Source organism: Poeciliopsis prolifica, unplaced genomic scaffold, assembly GCF_027474105.1.
Source record: "Poeciliopsis prolifica strain line A6 unplaced genomic scaffold, Auburn_PproV2 SCAFFOLD002, whole genome shotgun sequence".
Classification (NCBI taxonomy): Eukaryota; Metazoa; Chordata; class Actinopteri; order Cyprinodontiformes; family Poeciliidae; genus Poeciliopsis; species Poeciliopsis prolifica.
In genome coordinates, this window is record NW_026562377.1 from 5,342,675 (window position 1) to 5,370,171 (window position 27,497).

Sequence of the window (27,497 nt, forward strand, 5' to 3'; positions counted from 1 at the left end):
ATCTGAATTGATTAATGCATAGTGGCAAAAACACATTGGGCACCGTGTAGATCTGAGCTTGATCACATTTTAGTATTGCAACAAAAGAAAATCTGTTTAAATTGTTTACATATGGGTTTCACTTTTTACCAAAGGTTCCTAATGGTCGGATGTTAATTAAGTAACATGGAGCCATGTTGTGATCCAAACATGGATCACAACACAATCCAATCCCAGGCACAGTTCTCAGTCCATTTTCTATCCGTACCGACCATTTATGGATTTTGATCTTGTGTGGGCCTCACTAGAGTTAATTAAATTCAGTATTTCCAAATAAAACCAGCTTAAGCCATTTTGTGACTTTGTCACAAATGGATATTAAGAAAATTTAACAACATATATTGGATCCATATGGCTTCAACTTTTACCCAGAGTTGTCCTTCATCAAAACTGCAACAGCAGTTAACATTTTGCCACGTTGTAATACAATCCAATTTGAGGCCCAATTAAGTTTGGGACCCATTAGAGGCCCATATATAAATGCTGGATAAAGTAACATAAGTACCTTCTCTCACAAATTTGAATGGACTTAGTTAAAGTTTCTGATTGGCCCTGCGATGAATTGGCACAATGTCCTTTGTGTACAATTGACTTCTGGAATGGGAACTGAAGTCCTCTGCCCCCTAGCAGGCATGAATAAGATTAAACGCATGCATAATGTGAGTGAGTGAGTGAGTGAGTGAGTGAGTGAGTGAGTGAGTGATGAGTGAGTGAGTGAGTGAGTGAGTGAGTGAGTGAGTGAGTGAGTGAGTGAGTGAGTGAGTGAGTGAGTGAGTGAGTGAGTGAGTGAGTGAGTGAGTGAGTGAGTGAGTGAGTGAGTGAGTGAGTGAGTGAGTGAGTAAACCATCAGCACATTAGTGACCCTCCCTAACACATATTTTAATATCACATGCACATGTGAACACTCATATACTCACAAAGCATGTGCTGTCCATCTAAATCTGGCTAGTATTTGAAGCCATATGTCTGTAAACCAAATGGGACAGCAGATAGTGAGAGACAAAAAGGAATTTTGAAATGTATAAGTGAGACAGACAAATGCATACAAGAAGGAACAGACTTACAGATGGTAAAAATACAACAGTTATACAAAACAGTCACATTTTTTCACTTAGATCATAAGAAGACAAATATAGTGAATTGGCACAATTGTTTTCCGTGACCACACCAGATAAAAGCTTTAACACCAGTTCCTTGCTAAAGAAGGTCCGCAAAATCAACTAAAAGATTCTTTATATCATAAAACATTAGGCGTATGAACTTTAGTAAAGATGACGTTATTAGATAACCTACTAACTAACTTTGAAACAAGATAAGTGTTTATTCAACACTGTGAGCATGACATAAGCACAGATTTCCTTTTCATTTGTTTAAAGCCCATATAAAAGATTTAGTTTCATGAGTCTTAGTTCCTCCAATGATAAGATTGCATAAACTGGGCCACCTGACATCTGACTTCTGCAACTTCATCATATCATAAAAACACATTTCATCACCAGTAAACCCAACAGAATTAAATGTAATCCAACACAGGGAGGCAGTGTCCAACATTTAATGTGATCCTTGTGTATTTACCCTGACACTGTTCGAATCCACGGTGTGTCATTGACTGAATTTCCATGTGTTTAGCTGTTGTTTTCAAAGTGCCTAACATATTACAATTCATATCCAACATTATAGAAAAAATATATATATTTTCTGCAGCTGGTGCTATTCACAGCTCATCTGTTTGTTGTCTGTTTTATGTCATCTTGAAGAAACACACAAAGGACCTATTATTACATTTTGTAACAGTTTGTAACTGAAAGATATCGCTGCTTTTTTTTCTTTTCATGACTCAGTTTAGGAATTCTCCGCTGATTGATACGCAGATGATCTAATTTAAATAATCTCCCCCCCATGCATAATAAATGGTACTCAAAACAACTGTTTGGGTTTTTTTTCTCCTGCAGCACCATGCCTCAGGAGTTTTAAGTCATGACATCTAATTACTTCCAATAAGTCTTGTCTCTAGTGATCCAAAGAAATATAGAATCTGTGGCTATCTGAATTATTTCATCTCTGAAATCATGCTATTGGAGAAAATACATCTTCTGCATCATTGAAAGATGATTTTTAAATGTTTTTTGTAATAGGTTTCAAATTTATCCCACAAACTATTAATGTCTTTTTGGATGACTAGTAAACTGGATGAAATGTAACAAATTTAAATCACAGATGCAGAACTTCTACTGGATTTTGAATCAAGTAATACAAAAAGTTAATTTCCAAATAGGGATTTTGAAACAGTCCTTTAGAGGCCTATCAGATAGCGTAACAAAATCCAAACAAGAAGAAAAATAATGACAGAAGTGGTTTTTTGAATGAAAGGCACCAACTAAAATATTAGGTGACAGGATCAATTTTATATTTCCCCTGTTCCTCAGTTTTTCTTACTTCATCAGGGAGATTTAAGTTGTAACAAATTGCCCCTCTGATCATCCTCCAGCACAGCTTTTGAGTCTTTGAGAGAATGCTTTCAGCATGTAAGATTTCAACTTTGTCTAAAATTTAAACCTTAAAATTATATTAAACTGCAGAAAAAAAGGTACACATCTGTCAAAAGAAGAAATAATGTAATAATGTATTGTGGTTCTACCTTCCTCGGCGATCTGGGATTGGCCCTGGTGGTGTAACAGTGCCACCATGTGGCAAAGACATAGAAATTGCATGTAATGTAGTTCTGCAAAATTATTCTTTCCCTTTTAAGTTTTTCACAGTTATGAGATTTATGCATCACACTCACACAATAACAGTTAGCTTATTGGAATATTAAGTTATTGAACATCACATAGCATAGCATGAATGTGAAGTGAAATGAAAATAAATCATGGTTTCCATGTTTTTAAACAAAAAAAAATTCAGAAGAATTTGCTGTACATTTTGATTGAGCTCCCTTTTAGAAGACCAGTTTTCAGTTGAGCTTCAAGGTGTTCATTTTGAAGTCTTATTTCAAATTGGGATTTTGAAACAGTCCTTTACAAACATATTATATAGCGTAACAAAGAGGGAGAAGAAAAAATAATGACAAAAGTGGATTTTTGAAAAAAGGCGACAACTAAAATATTAGGTGACTGGATCAATTTCATATTTCCTTTGTTCTTCACTTCCTGTCAAAAGGAAGCTTTTCTACTTTGAATAGTCATTTCAAACTCTTCATTATGGACAGTGACACTAGGTTACCAGCAACTTCTACTTTATGATTGAGCCTTAGCAATTCTTGAGTGGGTTTTAAACATTATAACCAACTTACTGTCCTCTGATGGGAATATAGGTCAAATGGTTTAAATTTGGACACAGTTGGGTTTTCCAAAAGGTCAGTCGGAAATACAGTTAAAAACTGGTTAGGCATGACAAAGCAATATAATGTTAAGTTGCGGAAAAACCTTGATGTCAAACATTCCAAATATTTGTATTTGGGTCAGTGGGAGAACAACATAAAATTCAAATAAACTTTACCAAATTTCTAAAGAAGAATGGTCAAATATGTCAGAATTGTACCAGAAATCCTCTGACAAAAACCATTCAACTGACGTGTGGCCTTCAAAAAGCTCAAAATAACGGGGAGGATCAGCAGATGCTCCTGTGACCTCATAAGTTTGCATATTTTTTTAGCAAAGTCATGATACAATGTTAAACAGATGCTTCTATTTGAAACTTTCGCTCTACAAGCTCTCGTGTCTTCTGTTCTGGAGAAAAATGTAATTTTCATTTGTCTATATTATTCATGTATTTTCCCAACTCAGAATTAAAGACTTGTGTACTAATCCATAATAATCTCATTGAGTGACTCTAGGATGTCTCTCAGTTAAAATTTCTCCAGTTTATACTAATCTTACAATCTTCTCACATTTTAACCAGAGAGCGATACTGTATTAGTTCAGGTTTAGTTTATTTCTATGTTAATAGATTTTTTTTATCTGTACCTCAATCTAGAAGTCACTGAATGTTTACAGTGTGTGTGTGCTTGTGATATTTATTGAAGATTGTTTGTTGTTTAACATCTTCTTCCTTTGAAAGCTGTTTTAAGCTAATACAATAAACATTTTATTGTATATCTGTGAGATGTCAATTATAAGAAATTGTGAATCTCCAACACAGACACTGGTGGGAAATATGCAGCTAAAAGACAACAGATACAGTGTTTATGATTTTCTGAATAGGTCAAATTCTTCCACCCAGATTACATTAGGACGATTCTGAAAACTTACTCTTTTCTCAAGGTTCTTGTGAGAAAGTTTATCTTCCTTTTGCATGGAAAAGTTGCAGATTTGGTTGCTTAGAGGAAAAAAACAGGCATGCAAAATTTCTGAAGACACTACCCTGTTAAAGAATGCTGCAGCAATTCAGTGCTTCCATCACGAAGAAAAAAGTTACGAACAGAAAAGTCACTCAAATAACATGCATGTGGTCTTCAACTCAGAATAACAGCATAAAGAATATGCATAAATGATCAAAATAAGATTTAAACAACATACATGAATAACAAAACTAAGTAATTACAGTATATTATGAAGCATGAAACAAAATGCAGAAGACCTAACAGTAAGGGTATGAATAGCAAAACAGCCTTCTCCACTTAAAGATCCTATCCAGTTGTGTAGTTTGATGAACATTTTAAACCAAAAATATATATATTGCTAAATAAAGAAATATATACTTTCACTGTATGATTTGACTAAATACAAAGTTTCTTCAGAAAAAAGAAAAAGACTAATCAGAACAAATAATATATATATTCTATTTAATTTTTAATCTCCAAATGTCCCAGCAAGCTCACCTGATAGAAACTAAACAGCATCTTTCTATGATGCTGGAAAAAACACATAAACATTAGCTTGTGTACAAAAAGGAAATTCAGTGACGTTACTTTAACGAAGGAGTATTCTGAAATGGTATTCAAGCAAGTAGCAATACTTAAATGTCACTCATGTAAAAATAAAGAGTGCGGTACAAAAAGTTCCTCCCCAGAACTCCACTTTCTCCAAGAGTGTCTCACCAAAATTGGTTTGATGTCGATGTTATATGGAAAACCCCAGATTGAGATAAAATTTGCTGGTTTTTCAGGACGAGCTGCCTCTCACAATATGGCGGACTCTCTGACGTGGCGCTTTTCTCTAAGCCAAACCACATATTTTTCTCTAGAGGGCAGCACTGCGCATGACATGGAACAGTTCTATTGGGACTGTGTCAGAAGAAGACAAACCGGATGTTTTGGCTACCTCCTGGCTAACGTGACGAATTTTCCCAGAAGTTATACCTATATTTCTCTCAGGCGTTTAAATAAGTAAAGATACACTGGTATTTTGTACAGTAAATACCACGATTTGTGATGTTTGCTATTTGCTCTTTTGTGAGCTTTGCTTGAAGAAGCCGTTTAACTGTGCTATTTTATTTTTTACTTCGAGTTTTCCGAATTGAACAACTTTTTTTACACTTCTCATCCAAATAAAACTATGATTATTTTTCAAGCCTCCATTAGGAAAGAAAACTTTGACGACGAATTTTGAGTAGGAACACCCAGAAGAGAATGTTTATTTTCATTTAAATACACCGTGTGAAATACACCGAGGTTAGTTTGTTTTCGAAAATTCCTCCAAATTCCTTGAGCAGTTCGAATTTAGTAAGCAATACATTTTTCCCCCTTTTCTAATTTCAGAAGAACAATGTCAAAACATTTAAAAAAGAGAAAACTAAATAGGTTGTCTTCATCTTCTGGCGAAGAAGAAGCGGTAAGGAAATTGTTTTATTTTTCTGCTTTTAGGATTTGATGTGTTAAGGTTGTTTAGTCAACCAGCGTTCTAGCACATTGCATGACGATGCCAGCATGCTAAAATGTTTTTGTTTTTATAAAATCCACTACCTACAAGGAAAGAGCAAATTGCTTACTACATGTGATAATGTCTCTGAAGTACAATCATTCCTATGACATTTGTTTCCCACAAAACCCCTATGTTTTCAGGGTTCAAACTGCCAAAATGATGCCTCCAAAAGGAAAAGTCACAAAAGAAAAAATGACGAAATGGATCGAAAGAGGTACAACAGATTTGTACAGACCAAATAAAGTTTGTAATCAGGACTCCAAATCATATTTTCTGCAATTAGGTCATCCTACATTTTCCAGATCTTCTTTATCAGAATAATTTAGATTTATAAAGTTCACATTTTTGCAGTTGTCTATATAAAGAGCTAAACATGTAAATATGAAAAACAGGAATACGTGTACAGGTTAGTATTTGTTTTTATCTAAATGTTAACTTAAAGGTAGAGTTTTGAGACCTGCCCAATAAAAACAGCAGTGTTATTACCTTTAGAAATAACGGGATTTGATTAAGTATTAAGTCAAGCTTTAGTGCCAAAAGTAATTAGATGTACAGAATATTAAAATAGATCAGATCCAGAGTGACATTCATTGTCCAGTGTTGAGGCTTCAGCTTGCTCACACAAAACAAGAGAAGCAAAGAATGGAATGCAAGCTCTGCTTTTATCTAAGCTTCCTTCTGCACCCCATAGTAAGGGGTGTTTATCTGTTTGTCTGTGACTATGTGTGACTAGAGCCGGTTTTAAATGTCATCAATGGTTATGGCTGTGTAAGCATTAGCAGTGTGTATATAAATAGATAAACATGGTAGAGCAAGGGCTCAAAATCATATGTACATATCAATAGTCTGTTGAATACTTTGGGTACTGCATCACATTCAGTGCCTTGATATCTGGCTCAATATTTTGTACATTTTAACCAACCAAATTTTAGTCAAAAATAATTGGATGTATGTCAAAAATGACATACATCCAATTATCATGCAGAAAGTAGCTTGTGTTATAGCTAATACTTGAATTAATTATTTTCTGTTTGACTTAGTTTTGGTCATTCTCATACTGATTTATGTTTGAGATCCTTGTCACAAACAAAGTCCTGTATAATTGTGAGGACAAGTAAAATGATAAATGTCTTATCTAACAATTTTTCAACTCGGAACCATCTTGCTCTATGAAAACAGTGATGTATGGTTTGTCTCTGCAAGCTTTTTATGTTCAGACAGAGAAATTTTGGCTAATTCTATTTTTAAAAATAGCTTGAACTCGATCTGATTGGATGGATAGAAAGACTGTAGAAGAACAGCTCCACTTGAACAGCGATTATATCACACACTTGTGGTTCCTTTACTAAGTTTGTGTCTTCAAAATGATTAGATTTTATTTAGAAATACTACAGAACACAGTTCTCTGATTTTATTTTTTTGTAAAATCACATAACCTTTTATCTTTGCTTCAAAATTATGTACCTATTGGTCTGTCATGTAGTTTGTGGTTGTGACAAAATAGGGGAAAAGATCTAGGAGTTAGACTCATTTTGAAAGACACTTGTTCCCAGGTTAAATAGTTATTCTGATAACTTTTTTCTTCTTGTCCAACATGCAGCTCTAAAAAGGAACAGAAAAAATCTCATCAAGTTGACTCCCACAGCTCCCGCCAGATAGCAAAGCCTGTTTACAGACTGTCAACAACAAAAGAACAGCAGAAAGTATCTCCTAAAGAAGAGCAGCTTAAAAACAAGGGATCCTTGCAATTACACAGAGAAGACCAATCCAGTATATCTAGAACAACAAAGGAAATTAAAACTGTGACAAGGGACCAGTCAAAGCCCAATAAGGCAAGCTGTGCTGCTTTACTTAATCAGACAATAGAGAAAAAATTGAAAGGCAAATTTGATAAAAAGTGCTCTCAGGGCAGCTATTCCAAACTAGAAAATGAGCGAATGAGTAACAAGTTAAATGCTGCTGAACACAGAGATCACAGGCAGGGTTCAGAGAGGAGGAATGGATCAGCAAGGAAACCTTCAAGATCCTCATATGACAGCAGGAACATTAAGACCCATGAACCCATCTCCTCCCACTACAAACATTTTAAAAAATGGAGCAACATGGAGCAAGACCAGAATACAAGTAAAAATTATCAGTTTAACAAGAGTACGAGTGTGGATGCCAAAAATCCCCCTACCACTGTCACACAGAAGTCTTGCATTTCACCGAAACCCTCTACGACAGTGACAAACCCAAAGAAATGGAAGAGCTTCACTTCAACCCCCGAGAGCAAGAAATCAGAGCCACCACCATCCACTCTGAAACAAATAGACACTCTAAAAAGTTTGCCTGTTAAATTCAATTTCAAAATACCAAAAAACAGACAGCCTGCACTTGCACACAGCTCACTCGGAAATAATCATTTGGTGTCTTCAAACCAAAACCTCAAGCTCAAGGATAACAAAGACGGCTCTGAAGTGAAGAAATTGGAGCCAGCAACAGTGGAACCTTGCAGGCTTTTGGCTGGTTCCTCTGATTCTCTTTGTAAAGAACAAAGTAAGAGGTCGTCTTTCCCTGACCATCTCCTATCTGAACGCCCACCAGCAGGAGATGCAAACCCTGCGCAATTCTTTGATCAGGTAAAAAAATTTTTAAAAAGCACCAATAATTAACCTTATTAATTTAGGCGCTTTTTAATTTCTATCTAAAAAATGATGTTTCTTTCAGGGTCAGGTAGTTGAAGAGCTTCATCTTGCTCGGTCTGAAAAGAGGCTGGAGGTAAATGTGAAGCAGAGCTACGGTGAACTCACCGGCATGGACATAGATTCTGCTGAGGAAGGAGCCGCAGAAACCAATTGTGAGTTTTATTGTTTCCTTTTAAAAATGTTGTTAAGGTTCAAAGATTAACTGTTAAAACACCAAATGGATGGACTACACATAAATTTGCTAATTATTTTATAAAGAAAAATATCAACTTCTGTCCCTGAGATGAGTTGTGGGTCATTCAAACTCAGTCAGACTGAATGAAGAGTTTCTGAGAACGATAACTTTCAAGTTTCAACAGAGATGCTGTGTCATTCTTGACTTTGATTAGGCCATTTCATTAACATACTTTGATGAAAATCATTCATTCACAGTATAGTTCTCTGCCTCCTAACTGGAGACAATGCAAGTCGTATCTGTAGAGCTGCATGTTTTTATCCAGTGTTTTATTCAGTTTTCACATGAGCATCAATTGACTTAACTTGTCTTTTCAGACAGGGATCCCAAACAGAAAACCCTAATCTTAGTTCTGGACACCAACATTCTCCTCAGTCACTTGGATTATGTGAAAAAAATCCAATCTTGTGGCCTTGAAGGTATTGAATCCATTGTTTTCATTACGAAACCTGCTGCTTTTAAAGTTCATTTCACATCTTTTATGTTTCTGATTTCTCCGTTGAGATGTAAAATAATTATTCATGCTGTTGTTGTCAAAGAGCATTGCCTTCTGTCTTTGAAATTTAAAATATGTGCATTTCTAGTTACCTCAGGGTTTGTTAGTTTGGACTTGTTAAAACAGAAAAATAAAAATCAGCCTCACACTTATTATTATGTATATAAGAACTGGTAGCTTTAATAAGATCAATGTTGTAGAAGTAAAAAGTAATTAGTATTACTAATGGATCAGCTAGGGAACCTTCAAGATCCTCATATGACACTATTGTCACTATTGTTATATCCATAAATAATAGTGAAATGTTGACTATTATTGATGCATACATTCACATTGGCTTGCTCTTTGTTCTCTTCTAGCATTGGGATTTCCAGTTGTCCTGATTCCCTGGGTGGTTCTACAAGAGCTGGATTCCCTTAAAAATCGAAAAGGTCTGTCAGGATCGGTGGCCCACCTTGCAACTCCGGCCATCTCGTTTATTTACACCTCTCTGAAGAAGCGGGATCCCCACCTGTGGGGGCAGTCCATGCAGCAAGCCACTCAGATCAGGAGTGAGTACAGATTTAGCTGATAAATTGCCTTGCTAGCTTTGAATCACATGTTCAGCCAAATAAAATTTTAAAATTCACATTTCCTTATTAATTACTTGCTCATTAATTATGGTAAAATGCAGGAGAAACCAGATATGTTCATACAGTGTGTAAAAGTGCATCTTTTGCATTTTTTTACGCCATCTGGAAATGAATCTGACTAAAGCTTTGCTGTTTTCAGAAAACATCAATTGATATTAATCATGTTATTTTATTTATTGCTTATGCTAATAATTAAGTTAAATATACATTAAGTAATTAAATAAATTATACATTTTCATAATTTGTGAAGGTCGTGAATTTAACTTTCAGAAATCCTGCCTGCTATTCATTTTTTGCACACTAGGTGGCACTCACACTTAAGTGATTGTAAGGATCCCCATTATTGTAGCCTAGAGGAGTGAAATTCAAGGGCAGGTTGCATCCATGTACAATCCCTAATGAAGAACAATAACTACATGTACTTTTGAGACAAATGTTTATTTATTGTAACTGTTTAAAATGCATTCATGCTTTGTCTTTTATTACCATGAGAACTGTTTTTACACTTTAATCTGAGCACCATAGCATTGTGAAGTAGACGGACTCTTAGATCAGATTGGTTTTCTGAGTCATTTTTTGTCATTTCCTTTTTTTGATCCTCAGATGGTCTGAATACCGAGAATAATGATGACAGAGTGCTGCAGTGCTGCCTGCAATACCAGAATATGTATCCAGAGTGTGTCCTCATCTTATGCACGTGAGTTGCCCCTCCCCCCTACAGTATGGTGCTGTTGCTGCTGCTGCCGTCGCTGCTGTGTAAAGCCTGTCCTCAGCTAATAAAGCACACGCATGTGACTGTGCCAGATAGTTCCAGTTGGGATGAGAGAAACAGTGAGCCTGACAGTTTTTTTTTTGTTTTTTTTTTGCAAAGAATAGATGTGCTGAGCGAGTGAATCTGGGTTCAGCCCTGGATTTTTTTTTGGCCCACATTTGCAGTGGAAAATATTTTATGATGCTTTTGTTGTTTTGACTTATTTCTATGTTGTTTCTGTTTCTACCTGCAAAATTGAACTGGCATCTAATTGAGAAATTTCTTCTTTCCTTTCTAGTAATGATAAAAACCTGTCCAATAAAGCTGTCCTGAGTGGAGTGAGGGCTCTTAGCAAGGTTGATTTGGAGGCAGGGGTCAGGAGGTCAAGACATGGCCAGCATTTCCTTCTTGACGTTCCGCCTCCTGTTCTGTCTCGTTTGAGCCATAACATTTCATCTCCAGCGTTGATCACAAGCTGCTCACCAGTCCAGCTTCCCATACAGGATAGCACAAGTTTTCCCTTAGCCACCCCAGAAAAAGGTGAGCCACTAAAAAACATGTGTGTTTGTGTTTTCCAGAAAGTAACTTTCCAATTTCCATAATCCACCAGCAGTAATTAGCACAAACCAACTATGCACTTAGTGAGCTCACCAACATATTATTATTTTTCTGTTTCCTTTCACTCGTTTTGTGTCAGTGTTTCCTTTAATGTGTCCATAAAGACAGTTACAGCTAACAAAGCCTGAGGTAACAAATAGAAACAGCACTAGTGATTCTCATGATTACTACAAACAGCAAAGGACAAAGTAGAAATGCCTCCATGAATGTCTTTATGTAAATTATAAAGATATATTGAGTTCGCAGTCTGTAAATAGTGTACATGTATGTACACACACAATATATATACACATTTTTATTGCAAAATACATAAATCTCCTCTTTTTGTGTTTACATATGCTGGCATAGATCCACCTGTTAATTCCCCATCAGACAAAAAAAGAGACGGTAAGGAGGCAGAATGGGACCTCAGTGGATATCTGTGTGAACTGGAAGACAGTTTGCGAGATGTGCTGTCTGAAGTGTTAGAAACCGAGATGAAGGCGGCTTATGACGAACTCTGGCAAGAGGTGCATTTTCTAAACATTACAAAGGAATCATTGCTATTGCTTTTTCTGTGTGTTTGCCGTTCTTACACAATGAACATATCAGCTTGTATGATTGCTTTGCATTGAAAAGTATTGGTTTGCATGTAACATGTAATATTAATCTTTTCATGAGACCTTTTTGTCTTAAAAACCCTAAATTTGTCCAATTAAATGAACTGTTTTGCACCTAGATTTAATGCACAAGATTCCTTTCTAAACAGACTTAAAAACTCTTGAAGCATTGCCAAACATAGTGGAACAATTTACACAATTTAAAGAGATTTCCATTTGACAGTAATGTTAGCCATGCAGTTTCACCTTATTAGACTGCTTTACAGATTTAGTTATTGTTCCAATGTGTTTTTTGATTTTGTAGATTGTCTATATAAAACCTCCTTGGAGTCTTCAAGATGTCCTTCAGTGTTTTAAAAAGCACTGGATTGCTGTCTTTGGACACCTTGTCCCACGGAAGATGTTGGAAACTGTTGGAAACCTTATCAACTTCTTTGGCTCAGGTATGAAATCATGTAGAAGCAGGAAAAGATGAATTGTTACACAATGTGTTGTTTTCTGCCCATATTTTCCTTAACTGACATTGGATATGCAGCTTTTTTTCACTGTCTGAAGTTAAATCAGGCCAAACTTGTCTTGTTTTAGGTGAGTTAAAATGACCAAAATCATTTCTATTTGCTAATATGTCAGATATTTATTTATTAAGGTCTTAAAAATCACAAATTTACATACATTACCTCAGCTTTAGAACACTATGACTCTGGCCAAGTGTTTGGGTTTTCTTCCTCAAATGAACAATGCTTTGACATCCTTATCCTATTTCATGAAGTGTACCGGTTCCTCCTGCAGCAAAACATATGCTGCTATAACATGATGCCGCCACTCCCATTCTTCACAGATAGGATGGCACAAGCATGCCTGTTTTTCCTCAAAATGTGAAAATGCTCATTATGACCAAACAGTTCCACTTTAGTTTTATCAGATCAATAGATGTGTCCCCAAAAACGAATGTCTTTGTCCCTGTGTGCATCTGCAAACTGCAATCTGGCTTTTTGCATATTTTTTTGAGTGGCTTCCTCTGAGCAGCCTTCATGTTGGTACAGCATACATTTCACTGTCTTAACAGATTCAGCAGCATCTTCATTTTGCTTTTGTTCTGGGGTCATTTTGCACATTTTGGATCAAAGTGTGTTCATCTCTGGTACACAGAACTTATCTCCTTCCTGAACAGCATGATGGTTGGATATTCCCATCATATCTTGAGAATAATTGTTTGAAAGATTTACGCAGCATCGTCAAGCGTCTGGAGCTTGTTCTCAAGGATGAACTGGACCTGTGCAGTTCTACTATTCTCTTCCTGAAATCTTGGCCGATTTCTTTTGACTTTCCCATTGTATCAAACAAGAAAGCAGGTGTGGTCTCAAAATATATCTACAGGTGAAATGCTAATTAACTCAGATGTCAGATAACATATCAGAGGTTTCCAAAGCTGTGACATCATCATCTGGGCTTTCCCTCATTGGTTAAAGAAATAATAATCATTCTCTAGGAATTCTTCTGTTTATAAAGACATTAATAAATAAACCTCTGACTTACTCTTTCTCTCATTATTGTGGCACTTAGTAAATATTAATAACAGTATAATGACAATAACATATAATGAACTATAACAAGTTCTTCTGTCATGTTTCTTGCTATGCCGTGTTTCTGCTCAATCCGTGCTGTTGGTCATTTTAGTCCATTGAGTTACTGCATTGCTTAATTTGGAACAGCCACTGTTTCTGGGAAATCAGAAGGTCTGACGATATCACAGTCTCCAAATTTGCCAGTTTCCTAGGAGATTATTCGAATCTTCCACAGAATGTAAACAACAGAGGGGAAAAAGACAATCTTACAGTAATCTGCTAAATGGACCCAATTTACTTCATTATCCTTTTAGGCACATGCTTCACAAACTCCTGAAGCAAAGGAGAAGCTAAGAACTGTTATTATAAAAAAAAGTATATGTTTTATTAACTTAATGCTGTTACAATCTGTGATTGTAAAATGGAAAAGAAAAATTGTATTACTCTGGGCTAAAAATACAAAGCGATCCCCCAGATTAAAATGTTGCAGTGTGGAGCGGGATGCTGTTGTCTGTCCTGGATTGTTCCACAAAACTACATCCAGAATTAGGTCATCTGCTAAAGTAGGAGACACCAATGTGTGTCAGAAAGATGCTGAGTAGCCGACTGCAGCGATTCTGTCCAAGATGTCACTGAGGATGCATTTTTAATGCTGCACGCCTACAGTGTTTTTATGAGTCAATCTGTCTTTCAGCTTTTATGTCAACCCATATCAGGGTGGAGGATGACTGCTACAGCCATGGCACAAAAAATACATCTTACTCAAAAATCTGAGTGGAAAATATATAAAATTTGACTTTGCTCAGAGTGGTCTCTGGCTCACACACATGGTTTCTCAGTACCGCACAGCCTGGCCCTGAGCCAAGAATTTGAGAGTAGAGCAAGGAGGAGGGTGAGGATGAGGAGGCGGAGAAAGAGGAGGATGTAGGGATAAACTGTGAGCTAGGGTGAAAACAAATGTGGTGGTGGAAAAGTACTGCAGGCAACAGAGAGAGTTTGTAACCGAATGTAGCTGGAATTCAGAGGAAAGGCTCCTGTCGGGAGAAATGAAAAGTTGGGTTTTACTTCATAGGAAAAACATGCTTCCTCTCAATTTTATCTATCACTTGACTGTATTGTTCCTTAATCTTTACGAAACAAGGTGTTCAATAATATTTTCTCATATTTGTACTGAGATCTTTTTGCACATTGAACTCTATTAATATGGTGACTTTTGAAGACAGTTGTTGTACTTTATTTAGGGATGAAAAGGGGCTGAATTATAAATGCATGTTACACTTTTTGGGCTCATCTATGTACATTTATCAAGAAACTTCATCTGATACTTTATCATGCACAACTTGTTGTGAGCAGTCACTCACATAATGTTGAGTGACTGCAATCTAAATATAGATTCCATGAAAAACAATTGAAGATGGCTAGTTTTTGGCCAATGTTTTTCTTAAAATACATCACAATTTTTCTAACTAAACACTTTGTATTAATTGAACAGTTATTAATTACCTCCTCATCTCTACTTCATTTTATCATATTTTCTTTTTACAGCATTTGTTTTTTCATGAGCCAATGCTATCTACTAATAACACTTGGCTGAGACGATAAAATGATCTCAATAATTCCTTTTTTAATTCTGTAATTTAAATATTGTCTACCAGATACAAAAAGTATCTATACATAATCTTTTGTGAATAAAAGAGCCAACCAAATTCTAGTATCTAATTGTTTAATAAAAAAATTCATATGTGGTAAAATCTTTTGCATTTGCTGTAAAACAGGCAGTAGTTGCAGTCAGTTTATAACCAGCACTGTTTGCTTTTCTGTGTACCTTCAGGTGAAACTGTAACAACTTTAGGGTTTCTACAAGAAACTAAGGAGTTAGTGAAAGCATTTGGGAAACGTTCAAAACTTGTCCCTGGTGCCCTCACTGTGATGGAAAATATTTTGAATAAGGTACAGTCACAGGTAAGTTTAAGCAAAATCAATTGGAAAAGACAGCTTCTATATAGAACTGTCTGGATGAAGTATTGTCATAAATAGAAACATGGAATACCTCAATTAATCTCTTCAAAGATTCATAAAAAACAATATTGAGTGTTGTTTTGCCAAACATCAACTTCTAACTCAATACTTAATGTCTTGAGGCTAAGTGTAAATGTTCTCTCACTGTAGCACCATGCGTCTGGGGAGCAGGAACTGTCTGCTGGTGATGTCGTCATGAATGATGACGAGTCTGTAGATAAGCAGCCGGGATCGGCTCACATCTCTTCACAGAAAGTGTGGGCTGTGTTCGAGAATATCTGGTCTCAAGTGTACCAAACTAGGTGAGCTAAAACATTGAACAGTAAATGATTTGGGGCTTTCAGTTGTATATCAACCTAAACATTTCTGAGTAATAACATTTTGAGGAGTCAAGATAGGATTCTGAACACCTTGAACCCTGCACCAGCTGCCAAGCATGGGATCATTTTGAGGTTCTGCTTAGCTGCCAGTGGTACTAATGCATTGCGCAGCATAGGTGGTGCAATGAAAAAGAACTTTCTCCAAATAACTCGATCTCGCCTCAATTCAACAACTAGATGGTTGAAAGGGATTCTGAAGTTTATCTCCTATTGTTATTGGGATTTTCTTCGGTCCACCTTAGAGCAATACGGAACAGGATAAACTATTCACATGATTTTATGGTTTGTGTGACCATTTGTAGGTGAATAGTTAAAAAGATGAGATTTGTGTCCATGATGAATGCACGTGAATTTACATTTGTATGTTAAACTCATCGTATGATGTAATTGTTGAAAGGATAAGTAACTGTCATCTATGGTTTTGTCAGTTAAATTTAGAAAACATGTTAACGTGATTACATTTCCTTATGGCTTAAGAACTAACGTCATGATTGAGACATAAAAGGTGAAGAAGTTAATCCCAACACCGAAGCAATTTTCAGCCACAGAACAACATCCTGGTTTGTTTTGATATGTGCTTTGTTTTTTTTCCATTCCATTGACCTAAAAGGTCATTTGTTTCTGTCACGTTTCAGTTTGGAAGTGTTCAAAGCACTCAGCTTTGACCCTCACACCATGCAGGCCGCTATACCGATGGGACATCCTCCGCCGCCACAGGACGCTTTGGCCTGCTTGCACAGACTGTCCTCGATGGTTTCACAGCTGCTGCAGGCGTTTGGCAGGTATGTAAGCTGGCTCATACTGCAGCTGTCTCACTAAATGTGACCTTTGGACATCTCACTTTCTATCTTCAGTTTGTTTTGTTTAATTAGCTTTCCTGAATTGCAGCCATTGCTGCCTTTAAGAGATAAATATTTTAAAATGTCCTACATTTGAATGTTTCTCGTTAATGCTCATCTATCATTTTCCCATCATCCCCATAAGTCTACTTTCACTAAGCCCTCTTTCAGAACAAGCTTGAGCCTTTTCACTCGCTCACACACCATTCTGTCTGAGCTGCCAGTCCTTCTAACAGCCCATTTCAAACTGCCTTCTCCCTCTGTAAGCCAGAGTTCTCCTTCCTGTGTCCTAATTATATGTGTGTGGGACCTGTAAGACTTGGTTGGCATGTAGTGTTGGTCAAGAAGTGTAATCCTCTTGACCTTCTCACTTTTCCTTAACTCTGTTCCCATGAGGCAGCAGTGACCACTTTGGTACTGCTGATTTTACCACATTGCTGCTGATAAACAAATTAGACACTGAAAAACCATTTCACTGTAAATGCTTGGACAATAATCACACTGAACCAAAATGTAATGTTAAATCATATCGCACTTATTTTATTGGGATTCTGTTTTATAGATCAAAACAGAAGGGATAAGGATAGATTATTTTCAAATGATTCATTTTGCATATAAAAATCACTGTGGCAATCAGCCCCCATTGCCTCCGATACCCCTAAATAACTTTTGCTCCATAATGTGATAAGATTACATTTCTCAACTGTTGTCACTGAAAATGAGAAGAGTCTGGCACAACTACAAACCTAGGAATGCCAAACTTTTCTGGGTTGTTACTGATCTTGAAGAATAGCAACAACCCCTTTTTTGTCGCCCTGTGGACATTTTAACATTCTGTGGTATGTGAAGCACGTGGAATAATAAATCCAGTGTCAGCTGAAATCTTTTACACAGCTCGACTTTTCGCATTTAGTCATGACGCATCTTGGACCATCTTTTCTGCTTGAATAAAGCAGTAGGCCAGAAGCTTTGTTAATCTCATAATATTAATCATTTATTCTACTCTTTCTGTCAGCTCATAGAAAATGTAGGGCAGCCATGCCTTTTCTTTATAAACTTTTTAGCTGCTTATGTAAGTGTTCCTTTTATGCCTGTCTGAAACCTGCTTCTCCTTTTGTGTCTCACATTTAAAAACATCTGAAGATATTGCAAGCAAACAGGCAGAGCTGGTGTCTCAAATGAGATCTACTCTGGACCCTCCGCTATTGAAAAACTATTTCTTGCTGGAGGCATTGAGTGTTGAAGTTTGAAACGATTGAATCCAACTTCACTCAATCGCTAACACTTGGCCATTATGTATGTAACACACCAGCTAGATTGCGAAGGAATCTAGCTGGTGTGCACACAGTTTACGGCTCTTAACTTACCGTAAACTGTGTGCACTTCAAACAACCATCAAACACTGTGAAGAGACAAGTACAGAGCAGAATATTGCCTTTGTCAGAAATAAAATTTCTTAACCATTCCTCTTGCTCCGATTTTAATTGATTAGTATTAGGAAGCGTGGCTTTCCTCATCCACTTCCTCTGACGCCATTGCTAAGCCACAAACATGGACAGATTCCAATTATTGACTAATGCAGAAAATCACAGCTCGTCCTTCTGTTCACTGATTGACCCTGTTGAAATGCAATTGGAGAAATCGAGCTTAATGGCAGAAAGCCCAGAAAGAGCAGTGAAGGTGAATGAGAATCAAGCAAAAATGTGTCAGAAGGAAACAGTCAGGCCAGTTGTTACCCCTTTGGTGTATCAAAGCATTACTTTTTACTCTCCTTTATTACAAACCTTTAACTATCTGGGATGAATGAATTTCTATTATATAATTCTAAAAATATATTCATCTCAATGTTTTCTTATTTGCAAATATTTACTTCTGTCTGTTGCTTCAGTTAAAAGCACATGTAGTTCATGTTGTGGTGCTTTATTACAAACGTCCTGTGATGGTGAGATTTCCTTTTGGGACTTGACATGTGAGAGGACTTGCTCAACAAAGGCCTTTTGTGATGAGGATTATATCACCTTTACAGCATCACAAAGTTGCACATTTAGTTGCACATGCAACTTTTAACCAATAAAATATTTGCTTATTTTGTTGGATCTGTGTGAGAGTTCGACCTCAGTCTTATTCATTTCTGTCGTTTTGGAAATCATGCTTCACTAGGGGAGGAGAATTCTGGCAGCTTCTGAGAATTTCTGGCAGCAACAACATTTGTACCACGGGCAGGTTTTTTTTTTTTTTTTTTTTTTTTTTTTTTGCTGCACCTCTGAGCCTGTATGGAAAAACTAAAACTCAGTTACTCAGAGCAACATCACTCAGTTTTGCATTAATATTTCTTCAGGACCTCTGATGTAAATGGACCTTTTGTTCAGGTTTAATTTGCAAAAGTGAAAGCAACTTTGCTCCTCTGCACGCCCAATTCTGAGTAGCTATTACCTCTACACACCTACTGGTAAATCCTCCCTACTTTTTCGAATTGAATGTAAATTAACCTTTTTATTGCCTGTTTCCTTTTAAAATATGGTTTGCAACGTGTTCTTCCTGTTCATCTTTTCTTTCTTACATATCATTGTGCACATGTTCATGTGTATGGGGATAGCTTTGCCTAGGAGACAGCCAGTCTAGTTTTCTCATGTTTGGGCATGTCTCCCTCGCGCTCATTTTTCCTCTTTCTGCAGGCTATTTGTAGATCTTTTAGAACTATTGTGCACAAATTACCATTGTATTTTTCTCATACTTCCTTGGTTCCTTGGTTTAATTTGATTTCTTTAAGAACAGTTGTTGTTGTATCCCTTATTTAGCACTATGTTAGGTAAGATTCAATGATTTAACATTCTTAAAGATGCTTTTAGAGCACTATCTAAAGGTGAGGCCTCCTCTGAGATCTCTTTTGTCTCTTAGGGTCTTGTCTTCGACTCCGGGTTTGGAGGAAGTCCAGATTCTTCTCAGTATTATTTACTCCAATAAGGTTTGTACTGCATCAAAGTTGTGGATACAAAACTGGCCTCTGGATGCTGTAAATCAATTCACACAACCTTTTTTGCTCCCTGTGGTCTCATGCCACATTGGGCTCATCATGTTCATTTATTTAGATTAGTTTGTGTCTGTTCTGTTTCAGCTTGTCAGTGAAGAAGCCAGATTAACAGCTAAAGACCTTCTGGATTGTTTCTCCCAACCAGACTACAGGTAGGTAGGCTACAAACACAGACATAATAATAGAAAAATACACATTACTGATGAATTGTTGATTTTTCGGGATCAGTTTTTCTCTGAAGTTAGGGTTGGTTTTTTTGGCCTTCTGTTTCTTCCAAACTGAATACTCAATCAAACCAGTTCTCTGAAATTTTGCGGTCTTTGTTGCTGCTTGCCCGGGCAGCTATGTGCTTCCTCCTTCGCTATAATAACCCTCCTTGTTGACATCCCCAGCAGGTCTCACAAAGACCGTGTCCATGCCAACATTTCTGGACAATTGGGACATTTATTATTAACACTTTTCTCTGAAGGGATGTGTTGGGGCTTTTCATTTCCATGACAATAGACTGTTGTTTGCAGTAACTTTATACTTGTCATTATCACAAGGGCTTACCTATTCCTCTCACAGAGCACTGTGTTGGTTCTGTATGGTTTATTTTTTATTATTTTTATTTATTTACAAAGAGCAGAAATAAACAGATGTAATACCTGCTTAGAAACCTGGTGGCTTGAATAAAAATAATTAGAGTTTAACAAATTTTGATCATGGATCTACAGCTGAAACCAGATATCTACATACACTGTATCAAAATACATATAACCATTTTTTTCTTGCTGTTTGACATAAAATCCTTATAAAATTGTACAGGTCTATGTCAAACACCATTACTAAAACTATTCATATTTGCTGAATGTCAAAATAATGAGAGAGGAAATTTTAGACAAATCTTTGTCACTTAATTTTGAAGATTATATACACTATAATTGATACGCCTTTAAAACTTTGGTAATCTCCTGCAGTGTCATCTATAAAACATTGGATCAATAATCAATGAGGACTTCTAGGCCTCTCCTTTTCCAGTGCACAGAAAGCTATGTAAGATTTTTCTCAGAAGCCTTTTTTGCCATTCTGACTCCTCCATTTTCTTCTGTCCAAGTACTGTGAAAGGTTTACACTTCTTTCTCAGTACTGCATTCACAGCTTCAGAAGATGATGCAATAGAGAAAACATGCTTGGTGAAATGAGTTCTCACTTGTAAGTTACACTGACAAGCCTTGAGATGAAAAACTCAAATCTAAACAGATTTAACAGAAGGAAAGGTTTGGTCATGAAATAACTGAATTGTTCATCATTCACATGATCTGTTAAATGCTACGTGTTTAGTGGTAAAACTCAACTTACTTTAACAATCAATTTTAAATGTAACTTCTTAACTTCCTATTTGGGCAAACAAATGAGCCTTACAAGCAGTAAACAATACCCATAATTCATAAGTGCAGAGATAACAAATATGCACAACCTCAGTAAAGCAGAAAGCTACTACACTCCTAGACAAACGGATTCACCTGCCTGTCGGTGAATCGCAATGTTTATGCCTGCAGGTAAAACCGAGCTGCTGCCATAGAAACAAGCCACAGGTCTCACTCCTAAACTGATTATTTGTTATTATGCGTCACCTACTATTGCAACCACCAGACAGCCAGAACCATGTGCTGATGGTTTTGTAACCACAGCAGGTAAAACGCTGACATTTACTTTGTTATGGTAGAATAGAATAATCCCTTATTTGTCCAGCAAATGGGACAGTCAAATAGCATTAGAGTATAGAAATAATATCCCGTCTGTACATATTATGGTTTTTAGATTGAGCCTAACCCGAGGCTACAGAAATCTGTGATATGTCAACATTTTTCTTATTTTCATTACCATTAAATCACATAGGTTTGGTTCAAAGATTGACTGTTATGTCATCAATGCCGATGCCTCATTAGTCATGAAGCGCTTCCTGTAGTGACTGGTTGTGTTTGCTCATGATGAGAAAACACAACCTGCTGCGTCACCTCGACAGGCAGCTTTTCAGCACTTATCAGTCTTGTTATCTGCGCTCCTGTTACAGCAGGTCACCGCTGACGGACGGCGTTAAGCTGGCCATGTTGTGACGGTAAATTTTTTATCCGCAACATTCCCTGTGAAGCAATCTGGGCCTTTACTTAGTGCGTACATTACCGCAACCGTTAAATATTTGATCTGTGTGCTCAGAGGGGCCGTGTGATGTCATCAGTTATATAATGCCCAATTGAGGCTTTCCAGTCACTGAACTTCAGGAGGATCGAGTGGGCATCGGCTGATAAGATTCAAGCACGTCAGGTTGAAAATATATTATTATTCTTCATTGATAGGCTAACATAATCAAATGAAATCTTTGGTTTAACTTTTTGGAGAAGACTTTTTTTATTAGCAGTAGTTGTTACTGCATTTGGAATAAAGTCTATTTTGTCTCTTGTTAAGAAGCAGAATCTGAAAGCATTTGGAAACCCTTTATGTGTCTGGAAATACTTGTTTTGATTTGTGTGTTTTCTGAAGCCTTTTCAGTATTTCTACAAAATAAACACATTGCTTTAACTGTGTTTTTTCTTAGTGGTGAGAAAAAAAAACTATCTTCACCTGCTTGTTTTTCTGATGTCTCATACCCTCTACTAAAACAACACTATAATGCTGGAAATATTTTAAAAATATATACGACCTAGCCTGCATTACAATGTCTCCAGTGATTGTTTTCCCTGCTAATGATCTGTGGAAAGGATTTTCCTATTTTTAAAGTGTCTGTTTTCCAGACACTTTTGCTTATCTGTCGATTTCTTCACATGTGGATGCTTCATCAGTGTGGAAGGCTAATGGCTTTTAATGCGGCACAGCTTAGCTGTTGAGTAACACTTCTGATAAACCCAGTGACTCATTTTCCAAGCTGCACTCATCTCTCAAGTTCTTTGTGGTGTGAATGCCTGTTCGAATGTGTCTGAGCTGCTTGTCATTCCCTGCAGGAATAAAAGTGCCTTGTAATGGTATTCATAGCCGCCAATGCTTTTTTTTTTCACATTTTGTCACGTTGCACACAAACGTCTGTGTATATATTTTTGGGATTTTATATGATATAAAGTAGTGCATAATTACAAAATGGAAGGACATGATGCAAACACAACCAAAAAAAGTGTAGCATTGTATTTTGCCTCCTTGATTTTATTTGGTATCCCTAAATTAAATCCATTCTATCATTTATCATGATGATTTTCTTATGATAAAAATTTAGATTTTTTTGTGCTCACTATAAATTTTAGTTTCAAACCCCCAAAACTGCCTGTGTTGTCATGATTTAGTTTTACTTTTTTCTCCACTGTGTGTTCAGTGACATCACAGTGAATAAATAACAATAAATTTGAAACTATAATTAAATGCAGTCATTGTGGGCTTGGTGGTGGCAGCATCTTGCTGTGGTAATGCTTTTCTGAGGGGAATTTGACCGTTGATTGGAAGATGAATGTAAATGCAGGGCTATATTGGTAAAAAAAAACCAAGAGCCTGCAAAAGATGGAGGTTCATCTTCACGTTCAATCTGCAACTAGGACGACGTTAAATAAATTTATATCAAGAATATTTATGTATTACAATGGCCTAATCAAAGTCCAATCCAGTCTGACTTAACTTGAATTATAATAAATGGCAAAAGAAAACTCCCAAGTAGCAGCAAAAAATTAAAAATAAATAAAACATACAATTCATGTGTAATTTTCCTTCCATTGCAATGTTATCCACTAATTTGCTTGACTTTATTTACAAAGAATTTCCAATAAAATATTCTAATGTTGGTGGCTGCTGGGTCAAACTGATTCAAGATGTTCATGGAGCATGAATACTTTTGGATTGCACTAGTTCAGCTTTAAACCAGAGCTTTTTATGTCAGCCATGTTTGTCATATGTACTTCTCTCCTCCGCTGGCATCATCTTCAGCTGATATTTAACGGAAGCGTTTAACTGTTTCTGAAAGAATGACCATGAAAGCGTTCCTCTGCTCCGCTCAATTTAGCAAACCTACAGGGAGCTGAGCGTTGTTCGGCAGGAGGAAGCCTAAGGCTGCACATCGCTTAATTTTGTGTTCAGTGTATTTAATAATGCAGCAAAGCGAAATGGCTTCATTTGAACATACAGCTTGGTCTTTTTGAGCTGACTGCTTCTAAAGCAATCCTGCATTCAGATGTACTTATTTCCCTGTTTTCGACAGTTTCACATGCAAATGATGTAGTTTGTTTATTATTTTATTTAAATTAACAACACCAGACATCTGTGCAGTCGTTTGCATAAAAGAAAACAAGTAGTTAATCTCTACAAGTAATTTTTTTTTTTTTTGCTTTTCATCATCATGCGGGCTGGGAAAAAATCACATGCTCAGATTTCCTGGTTGTGCCCCGTCAACATTAACAGTGTGTATTTTTGGCCTGCAGAGCAGTTGTTTTCTGGTATCTAACTCCCTAGAAAAGCAAAGTATCCACCCTTTATTCATCTAGTTGAAACATGACTAGGAGCTTATAATGTTGAATCTGAAGGTAATGATGTGCATGCAGTGACAGTAACTGAACAGATAATCTAGTTGAGCAGGTGTAAACCAGTACATCCTGAGTGCTGCCAAAACATGACAGGAGTGAACTTGACATCACAGGTGGAGCAAACAAGCAGCTGTACGCCTGCTTAAAGGGGGAAGTGGACAAACGAATGAATGCTGGGCGAAAACAGCGAGGGGCAAAAGCCAGAAAGTTCTTTGTGCTCTCTCTTTCTCTCTCTCCCTCCCTCCGTCTTCTCTGTCGTTACGCAATGTTCTGATGGAAATAAAGCAGAGGAGGAGACAAACAGGCAACAAGCTCCCTCAGTGTCTCGCTGCTAAGCAGCCGTTGTCACGACTGTAGTGTTCTGTGTTCTTTCCTGGGAATTTGAAGCCGCCTGTGGTGTTGTTTTCGGAAAAAAAAAAAAAATGAAACCAGAATTTGGTTTGGTGGAAATGTGGATAAATAGCTGCCATTGGAAGCTGTAGATCATGTAGCTGTTCTTCCACTGGCCTGAATCATAGCTGTATGACTTATTTTTCTGCAGTGGTTAATCAAACTCAGTTAATCAGAATATTACAAAAAAGTGAATTAATGAGCTTATTTTATTCAAAAAGGTGAAACTCATCATGGTACACAAAGAGCATTTGAGGCATTTACTTCTGGTGATTTGATGAGTGTGGCCTTTTGAAACAGAACGATCAGCAGGGGACTGGTGACTACTCAGTTGTTCTGCAGACAACCCCAAAAGAAAGGGAAGCCGGAAAAGGTCATTGCTGAACATTTGTTTTTTGTTGTTGTTTTTTTAAAAAAGGTGCTGTATTCAATCTTATTAAGGGAAAGTTAAGAGGAAGGAGCAATTGAATCACCAAAACCTGTAGAGTTGGTTAAAAAACAAAAACAAAAAAAAACTTCGATAACAGTAAATTTTGCACTTAATTTGGAAAATGCCATCCCAGAGTCTGGAGGAAGAGCAATAAGCATATATATAAATAAACTTATGAACTATACTACTCTCCGTTTTATCATTTCTAAAAGTTTGACTTTTTTAATGGCCTGTCAAACCTAGCTTGATCTATGTTATAAAATGAGTTCATCCATAACTTTGAAAATAAAAGAATGACTCCCCTTTCTGTTCACGTATCTATTCAACCAGTTTAGTTAGAATTGTGCATGCCTTTTTTCACCTTGTCCAATTTAACGTAAATGTTCTTACTTTTAAATTAGAGAAAAACCTCAGATTAGAGCTGATTTCTTCTAAGAAGCTGCTTCATGGACATAATGCAGTTAACCCCTCCAATATATTCCAACCATGTGATGGAAAATATCTGCAGTTAATTTCAAGCGCTCCAAAGCGCTGGAAAGTTGTTGCCATAAAGCAACATGTGGGTAAATAAAATCTAATTGCGAGCGAAACATTCAAGCCTTGGCGTGAGGAATCAAAACAGAGGGATGGCTGGAACATCATGTTTTTTTTTTCTTTGGGTTTGTTTTGTTTCTGCTGAGGGAAAAAAATGCAGTGGTCAGGTTATAATAAGGACTAAATTGTAAACAAAAACAAAATGAAAGCAAATAGCAATTTTGTGTAAGACACAGTTCTACATAAGAGAAAGAACATGTGGGTTTGTCAGAAAACTGCATGTAGATGTCAGATTGGAGTTTTCTTCTCTCTGTTTGCTCCAGACTTCATCCATTTCTTTGTTTCCTATCAGCCAAACTTCTTCTCGTCTGTTCGCAGGGAGAAACTTGGAGTTGGAGGAAACCAGTTATTGGAGCTAAAAAAGGCCTTGGATGGTTGTGTTCAGACCACAGGGCAGAGCTTTGCCTTCACCGCACCGTGCTGACGAAACTCAGGCTCCCATTAACATCACCGACTGGCCGCCTGTAAAAACCTAACCTTTTCCTTCGATTAAAACCTTTGTCGTTGACGGCAATTCTGTTTTGGACCATTTTTCCACGCTTGTTTCATCTTTAAACACTTTCCCTACAAAATAAGCTGTTTTGCTTTCTTTGTTGGTTGGTGTCTCAAGATGTTTATTCTTTTTATTCTGTAATATGTGAGGTTGTACTCCAGTCTGTGGTCGGGTCATAATGGAAGTGTTCTTTCATTAAAACTACAGAATGAAAGAACATTTGCATGTTATGTTTGTATTTTTATGTATTTTTCTAGTATGCAATCACAGATCACAATTTTTTTATGTTTCAGGGAGAATATCAAATTTGACCTCTTGGTATTTACTGGTATTCTTGGACCAAGTGAATGTGTGATGAAGCCACATTGTGAAGCTTTACATCTTTGTTTTACTAGTGTTTCCGCTTGCTTGTAATTTTTTATTGTATTTATTGCTGAGCCTTATTTAAAATGAAACTACATAGACACAAAACTCATTCTATGCAGCTGTTGCTGTGTTTCTTAGAAGAATAACAGAAACAGCGCCTTCTTCCAGAGCACTACAAAAAACTGTGAATAATCTACTGAATGTTGGACCTTTAACATTATTGAAGTGAATGAAGTATCTTTTTAATGTTCCAGGTTCAACGGATCAAAGTGCCTTCTTTTTAACAGGAGCCTTATGGCTTTCCTGCTGTCAGTCTTCCATGAAGGTCAAATTCTTGGCATGTATGGTCAGTAGTTGTCCTTTGACACATTTTCCCGCCTGAGCTCTGGATTTCTGCAGCTCCTCCAGAGTCACCAAGGGCCTGATGAATTGAACAGTTCTAACCATTTTACATTTACAAAAAATGAATAATTCCTGAAGCTTGTGGTTTAAAGGCTGTTAATGCTTCTGCAAAGCACTGCATGTCTGCCCCCATCGTCGCCCCATGATGGGCTGGTCTATGATGTTTTACCCTATTATTATTAGAGATGGGCATTAACCGCACTGCGGACCCTGCAAAGCTGGTGCTTTAAAACACTTCTAACTTTTCATAGTATTTTTTTTTCCATTAAGTATCTGTTGGTTTAAAATGCTGAGAAGCCCAGAACAAACAAACAACTGCTTTGTCACTTTAAAGCTTGAAGTTACTGATGTGATTGTGCCTTAGAGATGGTAAAGATAGCTGAATAACTTTGTTAGCAACCACTGTATTATAGATTTGCAGTTTTATAAATTCTTTGTGCCAAATTAAAAGACGTGTACAAGTGTAAATTTTACTTGTGTAAATTAAATCTTACACTCCTAAACTCACACTTTGCCTGATTTCATTGCTCAA

At 36.8% G+C, this 27,497-nt stretch overlaps 1 protein-coding gene across 4 annotated transcripts; it reads left to right on the plus strand.

Annotated features, from left to right (window-relative positions):
* The first annotated feature begins 5,273 nt into the window (after window positions 1-5,273).
* swt1 (SWT1 RNA endoribonuclease homolog) lies at window positions 5,274-27,453 on the plus strand. Of its 4 annotated transcripts, XM_055057350.1 has the most exons (17): window positions 5,274-5,650; window positions 5,738-5,810; window positions 6,041-6,114; window positions 7,501-8,521; window positions 8,610-8,739; window positions 9,140-9,241; window positions 9,678-9,869; window positions 10,554-10,647; window positions 11,000-11,241; window positions 11,668-11,828; window positions 12,223-12,361; window positions 15,315-15,445; window positions 15,653-15,804; window positions 16,518-16,664; window positions 19,620-19,686; window positions 19,837-19,904; window positions 26,023-27,453. In XM_055057350.1, exons 2-17 carry the CDS (start codon window positions 5,745-5,747, stop codon window positions 26,126-26,128), a joined length of 2,892 nt encoding a protein of 963 aa, XP_054913325.1. In that variant the 5' UTR covers window positions 5,274-5,650; window positions 5,738-5,744; the 3' UTR covers window positions 26,129-27,453. The 4 variants fall into 4 exon arrangements, with proteins under 4 accessions (XP_054913325.1, XP_054913317.1, XP_054913333.1 ...); XM_055057342.1 differs by lacking the exon at window positions 5,274-5,650 and having other exon boundaries at window positions 5,679-5,810; XM_055057358.1 differs by lacking the exon at window positions 5,274-5,650 and having other exon boundaries at window positions 5,679-5,810; window positions 15,315-15,433.
* Window positions 27,454-27,497: the final 44 nt, after the last annotated feature.

Excerpts from the sequence above, each read along its gene's own strand:
- swt1 (XM_055057350.1), top strand. The coding sequence starts at position 5,745 with ATGTCAAAACATTTAAAAAAGAGAAAACTAAATAGGTTGTCTTCATCT. Across the intron at positions 8,740-9,139 it reads AGGAGCCGCAGAAACCAATT|ACAGGGATCCCAAACAGAAA; the intron begins GTGAGTTTTATT and ends TTGTCTTTTCAG. Across the intron at positions 19,687-19,836 it reads GTATTATTTACTCCAATAAG|CTTGTCAGTGAAGAAGCCAG; the intron begins GTTTGTACTGCA and ends GTTCTGTTTCAG.